General features: G+C 42.6%; 1 protein-coding gene across 1 annotated transcript in view; it reads right to left on the bottom strand.

The window, feature by feature from the left end:
* The window catches only part of LOC140367164 (chondroitin sulfate proteoglycan 4-like), a 55,930-nt gene extending 35,446 nt beyond the window's left edge, over positions 1–20,484 (bottom strand). The window contains exons 1-3 of the mRNA XM_072453516.1: positions 19,807–20,484; positions 11,547–11,729; positions 8,740–9,837 (exon numbers count right to left, since the gene is read on the bottom strand). Of these exons, the coding sequence (XP_072309617.1) occupies positions 8,740–9,837; positions 11,547–11,729; positions 19,807–20,484 (1,959 nt within the window). The remainder of the gene's footprint in view (positions 1–8,739; positions 9,838–11,546; positions 11,730–19,806) is intronic.
* Between the last annotated feature and the right edge of the window lie 795 nt (positions 20,485–21,279).

A 21,279-nucleotide genomic window follows, 5' to 3' on the forward strand; every position in this document is an offset into this window, starting at 1 on the left:
GCGTTAGTGAGTGTTTGGAAGTGGGCGAGCGCTTCGCGTTCGATTTCGTGCGCACTACGTGCGCACTTTCGCAGCCGTGCTTCGCACGGCCTTACAAGATTAATAGGCCTCTCGCCAGCTTGTGGCGCTCGGGCCTAATAATTAAAGCCGCAAGCGGCATCCAACGGCCCTCGCGGGCCGCCGGCCTTCCGACTCTGCTCTCTGCATTTTATAGAGATGGCGCTAACGCAATTGTCTAAGAACTAAGACAGTGACACATTGGACATGTACAATGCTGTGCTTAACCAGTGCAAATGAAGACAAATATCGGTCAAATGTGCAGCTCCAGCGCACAGAGACCGTGACACTTGGAATAAAAATATGGATAACTTTTGATGCCCCGCTTGTGTAGATGATTCTCCCCAAATATGAACTTGATCGGATAATCGCCCTAGGAGGAGTTTGTTAAAGTGTGAAGTGTAAAAATGTGGTCATTTTAGAGATTTTGCGGTTTCCCCATAGGGATAACATGGGATGTTTCTGTCATCGCTACGGCTACGCTTTACCAAATATGACTTTGGCTCCCATACTTTTAATTTGGGGATGGCAAATGAGAATTGTGTGCAAAATGTCATGTCATTTGGAAAAACTCTTGTTTATAGGCCACTCTGAAGGCCAAATAGTCCAAATTCTGCGAAAAGTTTGCGGCTCAGCTGCACAGAGACCGTAAATGTTATCCATAAAATTTGAATAACTTTTGATGCCCCACTTGTATAGAGGAGGTACACCGATTTTGAGATCGGTGGGCCAAACGCACTAGGAGGAGTTGGTTAAAGTGTGAAGCGTAAATGTGAACATTTCAAGGATTTGGCGTTTTTCCCATTTGTGACAGTATATTTGCAGCTCCACGGCACAGAGACCGTACCACTTAAAATCAAAATATGGATAACTTTTGATGCCCCGTTTGTGTAGATGATTTTCCCCAAATATGAGCTTGATCGGGCAATCGCCCTGGGAGGAGTTTGTTAAAGTGTGAAGCGTAAAAATGTGGTCATTTTAGAGATTTCGCTGTTTTCCCATTTCTGACATATATTTGCGGGTCCGCTACACAGAGACCGTAGCACTTAGAATCAAAATATGGATACGTCTTGATGCCCCGCTTGTGTAGATGATATTCTCCAAATATGAACTTGATCGGACAATCGCCCTAGGAGGAGTTCGTTAAAGTGTGAAGCGTAAAAATGTGGTGATTTGAGCGATTGAACGATTTTCCCATAAGGATAACATGGGATGTTTCTGTCATCGCTACGGTTACGCCGTACAAAATATGACTTCGGCTCTCATACTTTCATGATCAGGATGGCAAATTAGAATTTTGTTCAAAATATCATGTCATTTGGAAAAACTCTATTGCTTATAGGCCACTCTGAAGGCCAAATAGTCAGAATTCTGGGAAACGTTTGCGGCTCCGTCGCACAGAGACCGTAAAAGCTATCCTTAAAATGTGGATAACTTTAGATGCCCCACTTGTCTAGAGGACGTACACCGATTTTGAGGTTGGTGGGCAAAACGCACTAGGAGGAGTTCGTTAAAGTGTGAAACATAAAAATGTGGTAATTTGAGAGATTTTGTGGTTTTCCCATAGGGATAACATGGGATGTTTCTGTCATCGCTACGACTACGCCGTAAAAATTAAGGCATTTGTCTGATTCGCTTTTGTGATCGGGACGGCAAAATAGAATTTTGGGTAAAGTTTAGACAATTTTGGTAAAACTAATTTTAGACCTTCAATGTTAATTTAAAGGTCACTCTGTAGGGGGCGCTATCGCGGCCATTTCAATTTTGTCATCATAAACTGGTCCAAACTAGAAAGTTTAACAACTGATTCAAATTTGGTCCTAATTGGACTTGTTTTGATCAAATGGGAGCAATTTTTAGATCTGCAATATTCCAAAATAAGTTGTCCAACTTTGCGGCTGCGCCTCACACAGACCGTAAAAGGTATCTAAAAAAATTGGATAACTTTAGATGCCCCACTTGTCCAGAGGACGTCCGCCGATTTTGAAGTCGGTGGGCAAAACGCCCTAGGAGGAGTTCGTCAAAGTTTGACGTGAACAAAATGGCTAACACAGCGTGTTTTCATTTTCAAAGGAAGATGGCGGCCATAGGGTAAATCTGGGGGCGTGGCCACAATAATATTTTTTTTTTGTCCTCATGAGAGGAATGTGTGTTCTGAATTTCGTAGCTCTACGACAAAGTTGACCTCGGGGCGTCTCCCATAGGCGCAATGTATTTTGACTTTTGTCGGTGGCGCTGTCGCGCCATTTTTTAACGGAAAAAAAATGGCCCAGAAAAAACTAAATTTTTCGCCGATTCTGAATTTTGGGCAAAGTTTGGTGAGTTTTTGAGCATGTTCAGGGGGTCAAATTAGAGTTCAAAGCGATGAAGAACAAGAAAAATAATAATAATATTTTTAGCAAAAACAATATAGCCGTTTCCACTATAACAACAAATTATACATCGTTTGAAAGCTCTAAGCCTTCCCCATGCCGCCATGGGGTGGAATCATCATTACGAGCGCTTACGTGCTCGTCACTCCCTATTCCGTCGGGATGCCCCGCCCACTCCCCATAGACTTCCATTGATTTGAGCAGATACAAGCATGGCCCATGCCTGCGGCATGGATTCTCGCGTACGGGACGATGCCAGGAGGGTTTTTGGAGGAATGCAGCGCTTCGCGCTGCTGTTGTCAACAATTAGTGAATGGGCTACGCCCATTCACTAATTGTTGACTATTTCTGTCATAGCAGGAGTAAGTATGCATGATCCATGCCTTCGGCATGGGCTAGTTCACTGTACTTGCCAGGGGCGACGGGGTACCAAACATGCGGGCTGCGCCCGCATGTTTGGTCAGACAGTTGCAACGCTGCCTTCGGCAGCGTTGCGGGAGCAATAGGCCCTCCGCCCTGCTGGGGCTCGGGCCTAATTAAAGCCGCAAGCGGCATCCAACGGCCCTCGCGGGCCGCCGGCCTTCCGACTCTGCTCTCTGCATTTTACAGAGATGGCGCTAACGCAATTGTCTAAGAACTAAGACAGTGACACATTGGACATGTACAATCCTGTGCTTAACCAGTGCAAATGAACACAAATGTCGGTCAAATGTGCAGCTCCAGCGCACAGAGACCGTGACACTTGGAATAAAAATATGGATAACTTTTGATGCTCCGCTTGTGTAGATTGTTTTCCCAAAATATGAGCTTGATCGAGCTATTGCCCACAGAGGAGTTCATTAAAGTGTGAAGCATAAATGTGAACATTTCAAGGATTTGGCGTTTTTCCCATTTGTGACATATATTTGCGGCTCTACCGCACAGAGACCCTAGTACTTAAAATCAAAATATGGATACTTTTGATGCCCCGCTTGTGTAGATGATTCTCCCCAAATATGAACTTGATCGGGTATTCGCCCTAGGAGGAGTTTGTTAAAGTGTGAAGTGTAAAAATTTGGTCATTTTAGAGATTTTGCGGTTTCCCCATAGGGATAACATGGGATGTTTCTGTCATCGCTACGGCTACGCTTTACCAAATATGATTTTGGCTCCCATACTTTTTATTTTGGGGATGGCAAATGAGAATTGTGTGCAAAAGGTCATGTCATTTGGAAAAACTCTTGTTTATAGGCCACTCTGAAGGCCAAATAGTCCAAATTCTGTGAAAAGTTTGCGGCTCAGCTGCACAGAGACCGTAAATGTTATCGATAAAATTTGAATAACTTTAGATGGCCCACTTGTCTAGAGCAGGTACACTGATTTTGAGATCGGTGGGCCAAACGCACTAGGAGGAGTTCGTTAAAGTGTGAAGCGTAAATGTGAACATTTCAAAGATTTGGCGTTTTCCCATTTGTGACAGTATATTTGCAGCTCAACGGCACAGAGACCGTACCACTTAAAATCAAAATATGACTAACTTTTGATGCCCCGTTTGTGTATATGATTTTCCCCAAATATGAGCTTGATCGGGCAATCGCCCTAGGAGGAGTTTGTTAAAGTGTGAAGCGTAAAAATGTGGTGATTTGAGCGATTCTACAATTTTCCCATAAGGATATCATGGGATGTTTCTGTCAACGCTTCGGTTACGCCGTACAAAATATGACTTTGGCTCTCATACTTTTATGATCAGGATGGCAAATTAGAATTTTGTTCAAAATATCATGTCATTTGGAAAAACTCTTTTGTTTATAGGCCACTCTGAAGGCCAAATAGTCAGAATTCTGGGAAACGTTGCCGGCTCCGTCGCACAGAGACCGTAAAAGTTATCCTTAAAATTTGGATAAATTTAGATGCCCCACTTGTCTAGAGGACGTACACCGATTTTGAGGTTCGTGGGCAAAATGCACTAGGAAGAGTTCGTTAAAGTGTGAAACATAAAAATGTGGATATTTGAGAGATTTTGCGGTTTTCCCATAGGGATAACATGGGAGGTTTCTGTCATCGCTACGACTACGCCGTAAAAAATAAGGCATTTGTCTGATTGGCTTTTTTGATCGGGACGCCAAAATAGAATTTTGGGTAAAGTTTAGAACATTTTGGTAAAACTAATTTTTGACCTTCAATGTTAATTTCAAGGTCACTCTGTAGGGGGCGCTATCGCGCCCATTTCAATTTTGTCATCATAAACTGGTCCAAACCGGAAAGTTTAACAACTGATTCAAATTTGGTCCTAATCGGACTCGTTTTGATCAAATGGGAGCAATTTTTAGATCTGCAATATTCCAAAATAAGTTGTCCAACTTTGCGGCTGCGCCGCACACAGACCGTAAAAGGTATCTCAAAAAATTGGATAACTTTAGATGCCCCACTTGTCCAGAGGACGTACGCCGATTTTGAAGTCGGTGGGCAAAACGCCCTAGGAGGAGTTCGTCAAAGTTTGACGTGAACAAAATGGCTAACACAGCGTGTTTTCATTTTCAAAGGAAGATGGCGGCCATAGGGTAAGTCTGGGGGCGTGGTCACAATGATTTTTTTTTTTTTGTCCTCACGAGAGGAATGCGTGTCCCGAATTTCGTAGCTTTACGACAAAGTTGACCTCGGGGCGTCTCCCATAGGCGCAATGTATTTTGACTTTTGTCGGTGGCGCTGTCGCGCCATTTTTTGACGAAAAAAAAAAAGGCCCTGAAAAAATCAAATTTTTCGCCGATTCTGAATTTTGGGCAAAGTTTGGTGAGTTTTTGAGCATGTTCAGGGGGTCAAATTAGAGTTCAAAAAGCAGAAGAACAAGAAAAATTAAAGCCGCAAGCGGCATCCAACGGCCCTCGCGGGCCGCCGGCCTTCCGACTCTGCGCTTTCGACTTGATAAAGATGGCGCCCTTATTGTGTTGAATTAAAAAAGAACTTGACAGACGGCGACACATTGGACATGGCCAATCCAGTGCAAATGAACACAAGTGTCAGTCAAATTTGCTGCGCCGCCGCACAGAGACCGTAGCACTTGGAATATAAATATGGATAACTTTTGATGCCCCGCTTGTGTAGATGATATTTCCCAAAGTAAAGCTTGATCGAGCTATTGCCCACGGAGGAGTTTGTTAAAGTTTGAAGCGTAAAAATGTGGTGATTTGAGCAATTCAACGATTTTCCCATAAGGATATCATGGGATGTTTCTGTCATCGCTACGGTTACGCCGTACAAAATATGACTTTGGCTGTCATACTTTTATGATCAGGATTGCAAATTAGAATTTAGTGCAAAATATAATGTCATTTGGAAAAACTCTATTGTTTATAGGCCACTCTGAAGGCCAAATAGTCAGAATTCAGGGAAAAGTTTACGGCTCCGTCGCACAGAGACCGTAAAAGCTATCCTTAAAATTTGGATAACTTTAGATGCCCCACTTGTCTAGAGGACGTACACCGATTTTGAGGTTGGTGGGCAAAACGCACTAGGAGGACTTCATTAAAGTGTAAAACATAAAAATGTGGATATTCGAGAGATTTAGCGGTTTTCCCATAGGGATAACATGGGAGGTTTATGTCATCGCTACAACTACGCCGTAAAAATTAAGGCATTTGTCTGATTGGCTTTTTTGATCGCGACGCCAAAATAGAATTTTGGGTAAAGTTTAGAAAATTTTGGTAAAACTAATTTTTGACCTTCAATGTTAATTTAAAGGTCACTCTGTAGGGGGCGCTATCGCGCCCATTTCAATTTTGTCAGCATAAACTTGTCCAAACTAGAAAGTTGAACAACTGATTCAAATTTGGTCCTAATCGGACTTGTTTTGATCAAATGGGAACAATTTTTAGATCTGCAATATCACAAAATAAGTTGTCCAACACACAGACCGTAAAAGGTATCTCAAAAAATTGGATAACTTTAGATGCCCCACTTGTCCAGAGGACGTCCGCCGATTTTGAAGTCGGTGGGCAAAACGCCCTAGGAGGAGTTCGTCAAAGTTTGACGTGAACAAAATGGCTAACACAGCGTGTTTTCATTTTCAAAGGAAGATGGCGGGCATAGGGTAATTCTGGGGGCGTGGCCACAATAATATTTGTTTTTTGTCCTCACAAGAGGAATGCGTGTTCCGAATTTCGTAGCTCTACGACAAAGTTGACCTTGGGGCGTCTCCCATAGGCGCAATGTATTTTGACTTTTGTCGGTGGCGCTGTCGCGCCATTTTTTTACGAAAAAAAAAATGGCCCAGAAAAAACAAAATTTTTCGCCGATTTTGAATTTTGGGTAAAGTTTGGTGAGTTTTTGAGCATGTTCAGGGGGTCAAATTAGAGCTCAAAAAGCAGAAGAACAAGAAAAATAATAAAAAATATAGCCGCAAGCGGCAATGATCGGCCCTCGCCACGCCGCCGCCACACCGCCGCCACGCCGCAAGAGGAGGGGGCGCTAACGCGCCCCAATTGTCCTTTTATTACGCCTACTGCTGAATCTGTGACGCTGTCACATCTTCTCCCCTTTGTTTTACCATCAAAAAGCAATTTTATTTTGAATTCTTGGCAAAATGTGCGGCTTTGCCGCACAGACACCGTGACTCTTTGAATGAAAATGTGGATAACTTTTGATGGTCCTGAAGATGAGTCTCACCAAATTTCAGGTTAATATGTCTAACGCCCTGGGAGGAGTTTGTGAAAGTCTAAAGTGTAAACATGTTCTGGCGATTTCCCCATTGGAATAACATGAAAGGTTTCGGTCATCGTTACGGCAACGCCATAACAATTATGACATGGGTCTCATTGACTTTTTTGATGGGGATGCCAAAATTGAGTTGTGTGTCAAATTTCATATAATTTCGCAAAACTAAACATTTAACCTCCATATAAAATCTGTAGGGGGCGCTGTGGCGCCAAATGAATTTATTTCACTTCAAGTAGGTTTAGGGCAAAGAGTTTAACAACTGATTCTAATTTGACGCAATTCGGACTTTATCTGCGCAAACGGCAGAAATTTTAAATATGGGAGATTTCTGAAATTCTTGCTACAGTTTGCGGCACAGAGACTGTGAGAGGTATCAATGTAATTTGGATAACTTTTGATGTCCCACTCCTCAGTAGCATTTTCACCAAATTTCAGCTTTTTAGGGCCAACGCCCTGGGAGGAGTTCATAAAAGTACGACGTTTGGAAAAACTCCGAAGTCATGTTTAGCCATTTTTGAAGCAATATGGCCGACATTTGGTTGGGCGGACGGCGTTGCCGTAATAATATTTTTTACTTCTCTTGTCTCCATCTACCTCGGCGCCAAATTTCATGATTCTACGATCAGTTTTTTTTTGGGTCAATTCCCATCTCTCAATGTATTTTTGTTACATTTGGGGGCGCTGACGCGCCATTTTTTTTTGTTTTAGAAAAGGGAAATAGCCAGAATGTAGAGAGGCACGATTTTTAGAGGTGTGAACATTTTTGTGACTTTTCGTCAATGTTCACTGGGTGAAAAATAGGGGGGTTGGTCCCGAGAAGAAGAAAGAAGAAAGAATAATATTCCGATGCGAAAAAAATGTTTCCCATTTTTCAAATATCATAAACTATACCTCATGGTGTGGGTCCCTGGTCACTGACGGGTACTTTCGTTAATTTTGAGTGGGCTCCGCCCACTTTGTGTTTTTGGCCCTCTATACAGTAATAATGTTAAATTTTTGCATTACATGCTTATATGCACGGAACATGCAAGAGATGGGGAACATATTCGTGAGCTACTTAGCGCAAATGAGTGCTTTATATGGGGATGACTCAATGTAAAGTGCTCGTTTAGTGCGCACTTTTGCACGGCCTTCGCCCGTTTACAACGGTAATGTTCCATTTTCCTACTACTAATTAGTATGCACGGGGCGTGCATGAGTGGAGGAGTGCGTTAGTGAGTGTTTGGAAGTGGGCGAGCGCTTCGCGCTCGATTTCGTGCGCACTACGTGCGTACTTTCGCAGCCGTGCTTTGCACGGCCTTACGAGATTAATAGGCCTCTCGCCAGCTTGTGGCGCTCGGGCCTAATAATAATAGTACAGTTTTGTTGTGAATGGGTCTGGTAACTGATAATATGAAGAATCAGAGTCAACATTTGTGAATTTACCTTTTAGATATTTTGTGGCAAACTACAACAAAATCAAAAGGAAAAGCTGAATCTCGCCCCCATCTGGCAGCATGACATCATTACAGCCTCGAATCTGAACACTACCAATATTGGACCAAACTGACGTCACCGATCCCGATATCGGAACCGATACATCACCCTTACAATGCAATAAAACAACAATATATATCACCTTAACATGTTTTAGTTCCAGAGTGGCCCGTCCTCCCTCCGCCACCTCCAGTTTCTTCAACACCAGAAACTGCAGGCTCTTCTTGGCGTTGCCGGGCGCCTGCGCTGTCGTGGCGTCCGTCTTCGTAGACTCCGTTGGACTTGCAGTCGTTGCAGTCACATCTTTCCTCTCACATTCTACCGTCACGTCCTTTGAAATGGTCGCTTTGGGGAGTCCCGTTTTCTGTCCGTTCACTCTGATCTCTCTCAGACAGCCTTTGAACGAGCCGAGCTGACCTTCTGGCTGAACGGAGAGCTGCCCGCTCCGCCTGGCCTCCGCCCTGGCCTGTTCGCTCAAACCGCCCACATACAGATTCCCCTTGAGCTGAACGGACCGCAGCGCCGCCGTGAGATTGGCCGTCATTGTTTCCTCGCCCACCTTCAGGCGCATTTGGCGTGGCAGCAGGTGCAGCTCGACGGGACGCCACGAGAACCCGCTTTGGAGCCGCAGCAAAGAACGCAACTGCATTCGGTCCTTCCCCCTGCCGACTGTGGCCATCAGGTGACCGTTTTGGACCTCTATGGCGACAAACGCGCCGCGATTGCCGACGCTGTACAAAATGACTCCATCCGCTTCTCTGGCGGACGGGTGCAGCTCGCATTGAAACACCCCCTCCTGCGGCACCTCCCACGGCGGAAGCGCGATGAAAGACTTGGAGCTGTAAAAACGGACAGGATCTTCTTCAGTGGCGGAGAACTGCAGGCTGCATCCCAGAGAAACCTCGTAAACGCTTTTGTAGCCGGAGTAAGGCCTGAGGCTGGACAGCAAGTTATGCTCGTTGAAAACCACTTCGTCCATGCAGCCCCGAAATCCGAGCGTGCTGTTGCCAAGATAAGGGTGCGTGAGCCAAGCTTTGTCGCCGACGAAGAGACCGTCGGAGACGCTGAGCTCCAGGTCGGGGCCGGGCAGGTGGAGGTAGGCGTGGGAGCTGCGGTCCACAGTCAGGGTGATGTTGTGGCGGTCGTGGGTCAGCTGCATCGCGTGCCAAGCCAGGTCACTCAGGTGGAGGTGCTTTTCCGACCGAAGGGAGCGCTCGCCGGAACCCAAATCGAGACGGACCTGAACGGGACAGAGAAGAAGACTGTGAGAAGACTGTGAAAGTACTGCTCCACCGTTAAGATTTGTGCAAAGTCGTGCGAAGTCGGCAGTTATCAGATTGTTAATTGAACTTTTTTGGCCCATATGTTTTACGGGACGGAACAGTGAGCAGAATGAAATGGGGGTGTAGAGCAGGAGGAGGCATTCAGCATATTGTCAAGAATAGGCCCTAATGTTTCACAATAAAGAGAAGGAATAAAAAACATATTCACAATCACAACTATGTGGGTCAAATGAAATCAAGATTGAGGTTTATTATTGGGAATTATTTATGTAAAGTCAAAAGTGAACCTTGTAGAGAAGTGTAGAGAGATTTTTCGATGTGTTTACATTTGCAAAAAAGGGGTTGAAATTAAATAAATACATGATTTTGAGGCCAAAATTATGAACTGAATTGCAACATTTAATTATTATCAAGTTTGTCCAAATCTTGTGGACACAATCTCGTTTCTTGTCTCGTGGAAATTGTGTCTCGTCTCATCTCGATTAAGTGTTTTATGTTTGAAGATGAGTTTTCTACGGCCGGTTTTAGGCAGAACGAGAGGCAATAATCAATCATCATTGTCTTTTGGACCATTTTTGTTACTGATTTGAGCGATAATTACAATCACATCATAGTCACAAAAGCATATGCACAAAGCTGCATATGTGCTGCAACCAAACCCTTGCCATACACAACACACAGCAGTAGATAAAAGGAAACTCTGATCCTTCCAGAAGTGAACTAACATCAGCTATTTCCAGCCACTCCAAACCCAAGTCAAGAACAAACTTGTTCTGAAAAGAACTCGATGCCACAGGGTTTCTTTTCCTGCCACGAGCTCGTGTGCGCGGCGCCCCCCTCTGGCCCTTCTCATACTAATAAATACCTTCATATGAGACGCAATGGGCCCGGGGACAAATACTCTTAACTTTTACTCATATCACTTCCTCTTGGCAATTTGACATAAAGCATATTGGCAGGTTTTGGTTATTAAAATATGAGACAGCAAAACAAATATGTTTATAAAAAAACGAATGCTGGACAAATATTATGAAATGTATTATCTGTTAAAGTGGCAGATCTTTGAAACAGATGGACAGGTTAATTTAAATATTGTTTCACTGTTCCACTTTAGATTAGATTCAACTGGACATTACACCTGAAAAAGCAACAAAATGTCATCAAGCATCTGACCAGAAATGCAATGAAGCAAGTCCAGATGAAAATGTACGTATAACAGATTTGTATAATGTATATATACCATATTTTCCAGACTTTAAGTTGCACCTTTTTTCATAGTTTTGGCCGAGGTGTGACTTATATTTATACTTATACTTATACTCCGGAGTGACTTATATCAAATCAAATCAAATCAATTTATTTTTGTATGTGATATAGTTATTTTCACTCTTGCAACTGCATTTCATACTCCAGTGCAACTTATATATGTTTTTTCTTTTCTATTATGCATTTTTTGGCTGGTGCGACTTATACTTCGGTGCGACTTATAGTCCGAAAAATACAGTATATATGACATTTGTCTGCGCTAGAACTGTTAACACATTTACATTTCACTGTATGTTTTAAGATCTGCTGATTGAAAACCCTTTTTGGGTATTTTCTGCATCTCAAATCAAGTCTAACCCTTAAAATAATGTGCTCTTTCGATGAGTGATTTCTGCAATACCTGCAGACGCCCCGAGATGAGCTCCACCAGTAGAAAGTCCCCGTGCCCCGCCGCCACAAACAGCAGTCCTGTCCCAGATGAGGTCCTGAATCTGACGTGCACCGTGGTTTGAACCGAGGACTCGAGCGTGCGCAGGTGGATGTAACCGTCACCGTAGAACGACACTGAAGAAATATCCAGAGAAAAGTGGTTTTAACATGTCAAAGCTAAAGTATATTCAATGCAATTGGAGGAAAGACTCTTTTTTGTGCATTATTAGACCAGTAAATGCTGGTATTTAGACTCAAATGACCTGAGCGGAAACTCTAAAACCTTCCGTTCATAGATATTGACAGTTGTTGGTCGATATTGTGTCAGATTTGTCCTTAACAGCGTCTGAATTAAAGTACGTCAATAAATGAGAGCTAATGCACTCTGTTTTGGGTCACTGGATGGTAATCAACCCTGACCAAATGACACCGACTGGAGGTTTTGTAACAGCTCAGAAAAAGAAACGCTCAGAGCTAAATGTCTAACGCACGAATACAGCTGCGCAGCTTTGGCCCGACTCCAGGAGCAGTAAAATTAGAGAAAATATTTGATTTCAGGAAAAAATGAATACAAGAACTTTGTAGAGGTCTAAACTACAGCTGCAGCCAGATTTGTCCTATAAAAAGACAGGATATTTTGTCCTTTGCGGACATTGGATTATTCAAATTCAACTGAGATTTTGATTGTGATTTATTGTGCAGCCCAACAACTTCTCTTATTACTAATAGTAGTTGATTGCGCACATTGATCGTACGAGCACTTAAATAGTTTTGAAAAGAATGTCAATAGTAGGGAAAAAGAACGCTATCAGAAAGAAATGAATGAACCAGCTGTAAATACTGGGCTCAAATAACAATCAACTTTTATCAAATGGAAACAAATAATAACTAAAATGCACATATTCACAAAACTGCTACAAATAGGACATTTTCTTCATACTTTGTGTTCTGTTTCTGTGTCTTATTTTTGTTTGTATTTGTTCTTGAATACTACATAGATATATAAATACATGGAAATAAATACAAAATAGCTTTGATGTTCATTTATAAACATAATGATGATTTGCCATTAAATAAACAATATGTATATATAATAACACCATAAGAAACATGAATTATATTTATTCATTATAAATATGTAAAATCAATGTTATATTTTATCTCCATGTTTGCATCATGTTCAGTTCATTCTAGTGGAGTTTAATATAAGTAGCAAGTCAGCAGCTTCTCCCAGCATGCCTCTGCTCTGAGATTAACTGTCTATACATAATCTGTCTCATGTGAGCAGTGAACATTGGATTAATAAAATAATCTTCCTACTGTCACAGACACCTCTGCTGTTAATTCATGTACAAGGCAGGTGCAATGATACTAATAAACGCAGCAGTCACAGCAGTACTGTTTTTCAAAAGTGCTAAATGTGCTTTTGAATCATTTGAATCATTAAATACAATTGATATAGCATAGTATAACTGATTCACTGAAGTGCTATGAAACTCTGGTAAAACACACCATAATATGTATAGTTTGACAAAGAAACCGAGCATATTTAGTCCAGATTAAAGTTGACTAAAGGGCAGTTTTTATGTCAAAGGATAATTAAAGGTAATAGTTATAGCACATTGTAAAGCTACACTTTTAGTCTTTTTCTTGGTTTGGATATCATTGTTTTTCTGACAGTTTAATCACTCAATGCAGCATCACAGTATTATAACTTTTAAGCAGAATTGATTAGTTTCTTACCTCCATTAACTCCCAAAACAATCACAAGCAACATAAAAGCGTGAGTCCCAAAGCTGCACATGTTTGCGTAGGTCACATCTCCCCTGGCTCATTAATGTACTCTCCCTGACTCTGGTCCAGCTGCAGGAGCTTCTACAAACTCCTCTCATGCTCTGGATTCACTGCTTTGAAAACTGTACCTGCAAAAACACTGAGGTGAAGGTCCGCCCACTGACCACGCCCACAGAACGGGCTGCAGCTTTCAGTTACACGCGCCCAGTTACATTGCCCCAGTGCAATGCTTCACTCGAACACACGAGGAAGCTGTTGGAATATTTATTTTTATTTTTATTTTTATTTTTATTTTTATTTTTATTAGATTTTAGATTTTTTTGGCAGATCTCCCAAAAAGGTTCAAAATATAGAAAATGTTTTTTTTTTGTTGTAGCTGTTGTTGTTTTTTACTTCACAATGTCTTTCTTTTTATTTTTTATCCTATAGTAGATTTAAATAGTTTTTGATTATATATATGTTGCTCTGTTATTGTTCATTGATTTATGCTGCACCGACTCACCAAGGCAAGTTCTTGTGTTTGTGAATTTTGTTGATTGGCAATGGCAATAAAGCTTTTCTGACAAGGAAGGCCCTATTTGACTACCATAAAAGTAAAAATAAAATTCAAAAATTACTAAAATAAATCTAAACATAACTAACTTTACTAATTCAATGGCTATAATTACTTTGGATTAATAATAATAAACAATGATACGTTCACATATTCACTTTGAGTGCCTTGAAGGTGGAAAAGTGCAATATATATATATATATATATATATATATATATATATATATACACACTGCAATAATAGAAAAAGCTTCAGTTGTAGTCATCTGGTCATCTGGACTCAGTTTGAAAAAGTAGACGTTTCGTCTCTCATCCAAGAGTCATTGTCAATAACAGAATTTAGGTCGAGAACTCCGATATTAATACTGTTCTGTGGTAAGACCCGCCCATTGGGAGGAGCCTTCCTGAAGTAGAAAGAGTTGTTGGTTTCAACAGAAACTCCCCCCTTGTATCTACCGAGCTAGCCTATTCAGAATCTTAATGGGCTATTAGAATCCTCTTTGTCTTTGTGAGACCCTGGCTCAACCACCCTGAGTACCTGATTAGCATTTGAATTCCCTGGTCCTTTACCTTTCCAGGGGTTCAGTAACCCATTATAGATAACAGGAAGATTAAACCTAAGCCCTCCATTTCTGTTTAAAGAAGGTCTTTCTTTTTTTTTTTTTTTTTAACAAAAATAGCTTCCTTGACTCCTCTTTCAAACCATCTTTTCTCCCTGCTTAAAACCTTCACCTCACCGTCTTCAAACGAGTGATTAGAGGCTTCAAGATGGAGATGCACGGCACTCTGTGGACCTGAACTAGTATTTCTTCTGTGCTGATAAAGCCTCTTGTGTAGAGGCTGTTTCGTCTCACCTATGTAACGTTCTTTACAGCTTTCTTCACTGCATTGGATCGAATAAACTACATTGCTCTGTTTTTGAGTCGGCAATTTGTCCTTTGGGTGAACCAGTTTTTGTCTTAAAGTGTTGCCTGGTTTAAAATAAACAGGGACTTCGTGTTGTCTAAAAATTCTCTGCAGTTTTTCCGACAGGCCAGACACATAAGGGATAGAGACACCCTTCCTTCTCTGTTCAGTTTCCCTTTTGTCCTGCTTCTTGGTTCTCTTCACTCTGTTGAGAGCCCAAGCGGGGTAACCACAGGCTGAGAGGGCATTACGGACATGTTTTTCCTCTTTCTTCTTGCCCTCTGAGCTGGTGGGCACACCTTGAGCTCTGTGTTGTAAGGTTCTGATCACCCCCAGCTTGTGCTGTAGTGGGTGGTTGGAACCAAAGAGCAGATACTGGTCCGTGTGTGTAGGTTTCCTATATACTTCTATTTGGAGTTTCCCGTCCTCTCCTCTGATCGTGGCACAATCAAGAAAGGCCAAGCGATTCTCCTTAGCGTCTTCTCTTGTAAACCTGATATGTGGGTCCACAGCATTGATGTGATTAGAGAAGGTTTCCAGCTCTTGTTTCTTGATTGTTACAAAAGTATCATCGACATAGCGGAGCCACAGTTTTGGGGCTATGCCTGAGAATGAGGACAGTGCCTTCTTCTCAAAGTGCTCCATGTACAGGTTGGCCACTATGGGAGAGACGGGCGAGCCCATGGCACAGCCATGAATCTGTCAGTTTGGTCCTTTCCTGTAGGGTGGTGTCTTCCTGCAGTCTGGTCCTCACCGCTGCTACTGCATCAGAGGTCGGGATGCAGGTGAACAGGGACACAACATCATATGAAACCATGAGGTCATCTGGGTCCAGTTGGATTCTGAATAGGCTAGCTCGGTAGATACAAGGGGGGAGTTTCTGTTGAAACCAACAACTCTTTCTACTTCAGGAAGGCTCCTCCCAATGGGCGGGTCTTACCACAGAACAGTATTAATATCGGAGTTCTCGACCTAAATTCTGTTATTGACAATGACTCTTGGATGAGAGTCGAAACGTCTACTTTTTCAAACTGAGTCCAGATGACTACAACTGAAGTTTTTTCTACTATGGAACACGCCTGGACGAATGAGGGATTACACCGACATATTTCCAAGAATTTTGGGCCTAAAACCTTGGATTTAGTTCGGGAACTCGAATCTGTAGCCAGGAAACTAGCAGACAACAGGAATCACTTGAGGTTCAATCTTAGATGCAGACAGAACAACATGATCCCGAAGAGCCTGCAGATCAAATCACCGGTCAGAGGACACAGAGCAGAGAAGATTTGGAGAAGGAGCCTTATGCAGATGCTCAGTGAAAGGATCCAGGAAAACAACGTCAGAATTGATAAATTGAAAGGCAGAACAGGAACTTTACAGGAGAAATTAACCAGCATACTCCCTGAAGAAGCTTTCAAAAGAGTGCTGGAGTTTACACAGACAGCACAAGAAGCACAGCACAGGAAGAGCAAAGAACGCCAAATCAAGAAGTTCAACATTCTTTTGAACAAAAAGAATGCAGGTGAGGTCGAGCTAGACATTAGGACTGAGACAGACAAATTAGCGACCAGCAAAAACAATTGGGTTAAGAACCTATCAGATCGTGTTCTGACACAGGCAGAAAAGGAGGTGCTCTCTAAAGGGCTCAACTTTTCTGTCACCTCTAAACACATCCCTACAGAGGACTACATCACAGCCACTGAAACGGCAATTAGAAACAACAAAATGACTGAATCGGAGGCTGCAGACCTGAGGTTACGTGTCACAGCGACCCTGAAGAGTGCCAAACCACCGCCTTCAAATATCACAGCTGAAGAGAGAAAAGCACTTTCAGCACTGGAAAAAGATCATAGCATCAACATCCTCCCAGCAGACAAGGGACGTTGCACTGTGATTCTCAACGCAGCTGATTACGAAGCCAAAGTCCACACCCTCCTCGAGGACACGACCACATACGAGCGCTTGAAAAGAGATCCGACCAGTGGTTACAAGAAGAAAGTGATAGACTGTTTACAAAGGCTGGAAAAAGAGGAAGCGATAGACCGGCCTCTGTATTACAGACTGTATCCTGGTGAAGCCATGCCTTGCATTTATGGCCTTCCAAAAATACACAAAAAGGAGGTTCCACTCAGACCCATAGTGTGCAGCACAGATTCTATCACCTACAATGTGGCCAAGCATTTAACAACTATATTGGCTCCGCTTGTGGGGAATTCGGTACATCATGTGGAAAACACGCACAACTTTGTGGATAAAGTGAAACATCTCCAACTGGACCCAGATGACCTCATGGTTTCATATGATGTTGTGTCCCTGTTCACCTGCATCCCGACCTCTGATGCAGTAGCAGCGGTGAGGACCAGACTGCAGGAAGACACCACCCTACAGGAAAGGACCAAACTGAAACCTGAACACATATGTAAACTGTTGGACATCTGTCTGAACACCACTTACTTTCAATTCCGGGGACAATTTTACAGACAGATTCATGGCTGTGCCATGGGCTCGCCCGTCTCTCCCATAGTGGCCAACCTGTACATGGAGCACTTTGAGAAGAAGGCACTGTCCTCATTCTCAGGCATAGCCCCAAAACTGTGGCTCCGCTATGTCGATGATACTTTTGTAACAATCAAGAAACAAGAGCTGGAAACCTTCTCTGATCACATCAATGCTGTGGACCCACATATCAGGTTTACAAGAGAAGACGCTAAGGAGAATCGCTTGGCCTTTCTTGATTGTGCCACGATCAGAGGAGAGGACGGGAAACTCCAAATAGAAGTATATAGGAAACCTACACACACGGACCAGTATCTGCTCTTTGGTTCCAACCACCCACTACAGCACAAGCTGGGGGTGATCAGAACCTTACAACACAGAGCTCAAGGTGTGCCCACCAGCTCAGAGGGCAAGAAGAAAGAGGAAAAACATGTCCGTAATGCCCTCTCAGCCTGTGGTTACCCCGCTTGGGCTCTCAACAGAGTGAAGAGAACCAAGAAGCAGGACAAAAGGGAAACTGAACAGAGAAGGAAGGGTGTCTCTATCCCTTATGTGTCTGGCCTGTCGGAAAAACTGCAGAGAATTTTTAGACAACACGAAGTCCCTGTTTATTTTAAACCAGGCAACACTTTAAGACAAAAACTGGTTCACCCAAAGGACAAATTGCCGACTCAAAAACAGAGCAATGTAGTTTATTCGATCCAATGCAGTGAAGAAAGTTGTAAAGAACGTTACATAGGTGAGACGAAACAGCCTCTACACAAGAGGCTTTATCAGCACAGAAGAAATACTAGTTCAGGTCCACAGAGTGCCGTGCATCTCCATCTTGAAGCCTCTAATCACTCGTTTGAAGACGGTGAGGTGAAGGTTTTAAGCAGGGAGAAAAGATGGTTTGAAAGAGGAGTCAAGGAAGCTATTTTTGTTAAAAAAAAAAAAAAAAAAGAAAGACCTTCTTTAAACAGAAATGGAGGGCTTAGGTTTAATCTTCCTGTTATCTATAATGGGTTACTGAACCCCTGGAAAGGTAAAGGACCAGGGAATTCAAATGCTAATCAGGTACTCAGGGTGGTTGAGCCAGGGTCTCACTAAGACAAAGAGGTTTTAACAGCCCATTAAGATTCTGAATAGGCTAGCTCGGTAGATACAAGGGGGGAGTTTCTGTTGAAACCAACAACTCTTTCTACTTCAGGAAGGCTCCTCCCAATGGGCGGGTCTTACCACAGAACAGTATTAATATCGGAGTTCTCGACCTAAATTCTGTTATTGACAATGACTCTTGGATGAGAGTCGAAACGTCTACTTTTTCAAACTGAGTCCAGATGACTACAACTGAAGCTTTTTCTACTATGGAACACGCCTGGACGAATGAGGGATTACACCGACACACTGCAATAATAATAATTGGTCCAAATAAAAAATGTATAAATATTCATAGACACAAAACTATTTCTGGCATGATTGTGGTCATAGCTCAAGACCAATGGATGAGCTATGACCACAATTATGCCAGAAATTAATGCGGTAATTGGATAGGTTCTAAATGAGAAAAAAGATATAATTTGTTGTGCAAGAAAAATACAATAGGATAAGATAATCCTTTATTGTCCACACATGGGGAAATTTCGGTGTTACAACGCAGTAGATACAGAGGGAAAGGACAGATAACTTATAGGAAGTAACTCTTAACTCTTAATTGAAGAACTCTTATAAACAAAACAAAAAACTCGTATTAACAAAACTCCTCTCATATCTTAATAGGAAATGGAGGGGGAAAATAAAATAAAAAGATTAAAATAAAATAAAGTAAAGTAAAAATAGCTTGCATAAGACTAAATAATACTAATACTAATGGTAAGTAAACACTGTTATTTACATCAGTTATATGCACATGAATATGGTCTTAATTGCTTGTGAGTATGACAGTAATTGCACATGAATATGACGGTATTGCACATGATTAAGTCAGTCAAGTATGTCAAGTATTGCATGTGTTCAGGGCTAGCAGTGTTTGTTATACAGTCTGACAGCAGCAGGAAGGAAAGACCTGTGAAACCTCTCCTTCACACAGATGGATCAGTCTCTCACTGAAGCTGCTCTCCAGAGCGGACAGAGTGTCCTGCAGGGGGCGACACTCATGGTCCAGCATAGATGTGAGTTTAGCCAGGACCCTTCTGTCCCCCACCTCCTGCACCGAGTCCAGAGCACAGCCCAGGACGATAACACCGATATTTGTAAAGTTTGGGGGGCACACACCTTCGCCTCAGCTAATGTCCGTCAACGGCGCCCCTTCATTATTCTCTCCAGCAGCCCTTGTGGGGGTGCAACACTTCACCAGGTCATCCATCTCCCTCACTGTCTCGTCAAATTTATCTAAGGTGTCTCTGACCTGATCGAGGTAAAGTCTCGTTATCGCAAAAGAGAACTCTTCTAAAACCTGTTTTTCTTTTTCTAACTGTTGTATGAGATGGTTTTTGACCCTGACCTTCTCTTCAAGTCTTTCGATGGTACTTTCTAAACGAGCAACGTGGTGTTCATGTTCCTCCACAATATCCTTCAGCCTACACTGTTCCTCAGTGCTCGCCTCTTTTTCTCGATTTAACTGCTGTGCAAGATTGGCTCTGGCACTGAGCTCCTCTTGAAGTTCTGATAGAGCAGCGTAGGCGTCATGTGCATCCTTAGTCTTCATCTCGCCCTGATACTGAGCCATATGCACCGTTGTTCCCTTTTCTATTAGCTCCTTGAGAAGACAATGTTCAAGGTTCTCACTTATGATTTGAGTCTCTGCCAACTTCTCTTCTGATTGAGCAAGGGAGGCCTCTTGTTCCTCTACCTTCAGCTTTTTCTCTCCTTTGACCAAAGCAAGCTGTTCCAGCTGTCCCTTTTGGGCCAGAACGTTCTGGTGCTGTTCGAGCTGTTCAGTCAAATTCTTCTCAAGGTTTTCCACCTTTTGCTCCAGATAGTTGTTCCTATGTAGATGTTCTTGAAGTTCAGCTTTAGTCTTCATCTGGCTCTCGGCTGTGGCTGGATCCTGGGTGTCTCCTGCAGCCTCATCTCCGAGGAGCCTCCTTCTCTTCCTACACATGCATTCTACAGGTGTTTCTGTGGCTCTTGTACTCTGGGCACTGGCATCCACGTCTGAGGCATCTGAGACCCGCTTCATGTTGAGTTGAGTTGAGTTCATGGAAACCAGTTTTTGGAAAAAGTTGAGGACTAACTCACCTGTGTTTGACAGAAAAGACATTTGACTGAACACACTTGACTGAACTCAACTCGTGAATGAGTGTTGTTGTTGTTCTTCTTCTTTGGTTGTTGTTGTTTTATGGCGGTTGGCATCCAAGTGTTGCATTACCGCCAGACTTTATTCTTCAGACTTCATTTTCCAGAGTTGTTGTTGTTGTTGTTGTTGTTGCTGTTGTTGCTGTTTTATGGTAATTGGCATCCGAGTGTTGCATTACCGGCAGACTTTATTCTTCAGACTTCATTTTCCAGAGTTGTTGTTGTTGTTGTTGTTGCTGTTGTTGCTGTTTTATGGTAATTGGCATCCGAGTGTTGCATTACCGCCAGACTTTATTCTTCAGACTTCATTTTCCAGAGTTGTTGTTGTTGTTGTTGTTGCTGTTGTTGCTGTTTTATGGTAATTGGCATCCGAGTGTTGCATTACCGCCAGACTTTATTCTTCAGACTTCATTTTCCAGAGTTGTTGTTGTTGTTGCTGTTGTTGCTGTTTTATGGTAATTGGCATCCGAGTGTTGCATTACCGCCAGACTTTGTTGTTGTTGTTGTTGTTGTTTTATGGCGGTTGGCATCCAATTGTTGCATTACCGCCAGACTTTATTCCTCAGACTTTTCGTAGTTGTTGTTGTTGTTGTTTTATGGCGGTTGGCATCCGAGTGTTGCATTACCGCCAGACTTTATTCCTTAGACTGTTGTTGCTATTGTTATCCGCCAGACTTTG

Source organism: Eucyclogobius newberryi, unplaced genomic scaffold (genome assembly GCF_026437365.1).
Source record: "Eucyclogobius newberryi isolate DKJ021-1_F unplaced genomic scaffold, fEucNew1.0.hap1 SCAF_2, whole genome shotgun sequence".
NCBI lineage: Eukaryota > Metazoa > Chordata > Actinopteri > Gobiiformes > Gobiidae > Eucyclogobius > Eucyclogobius newberryi.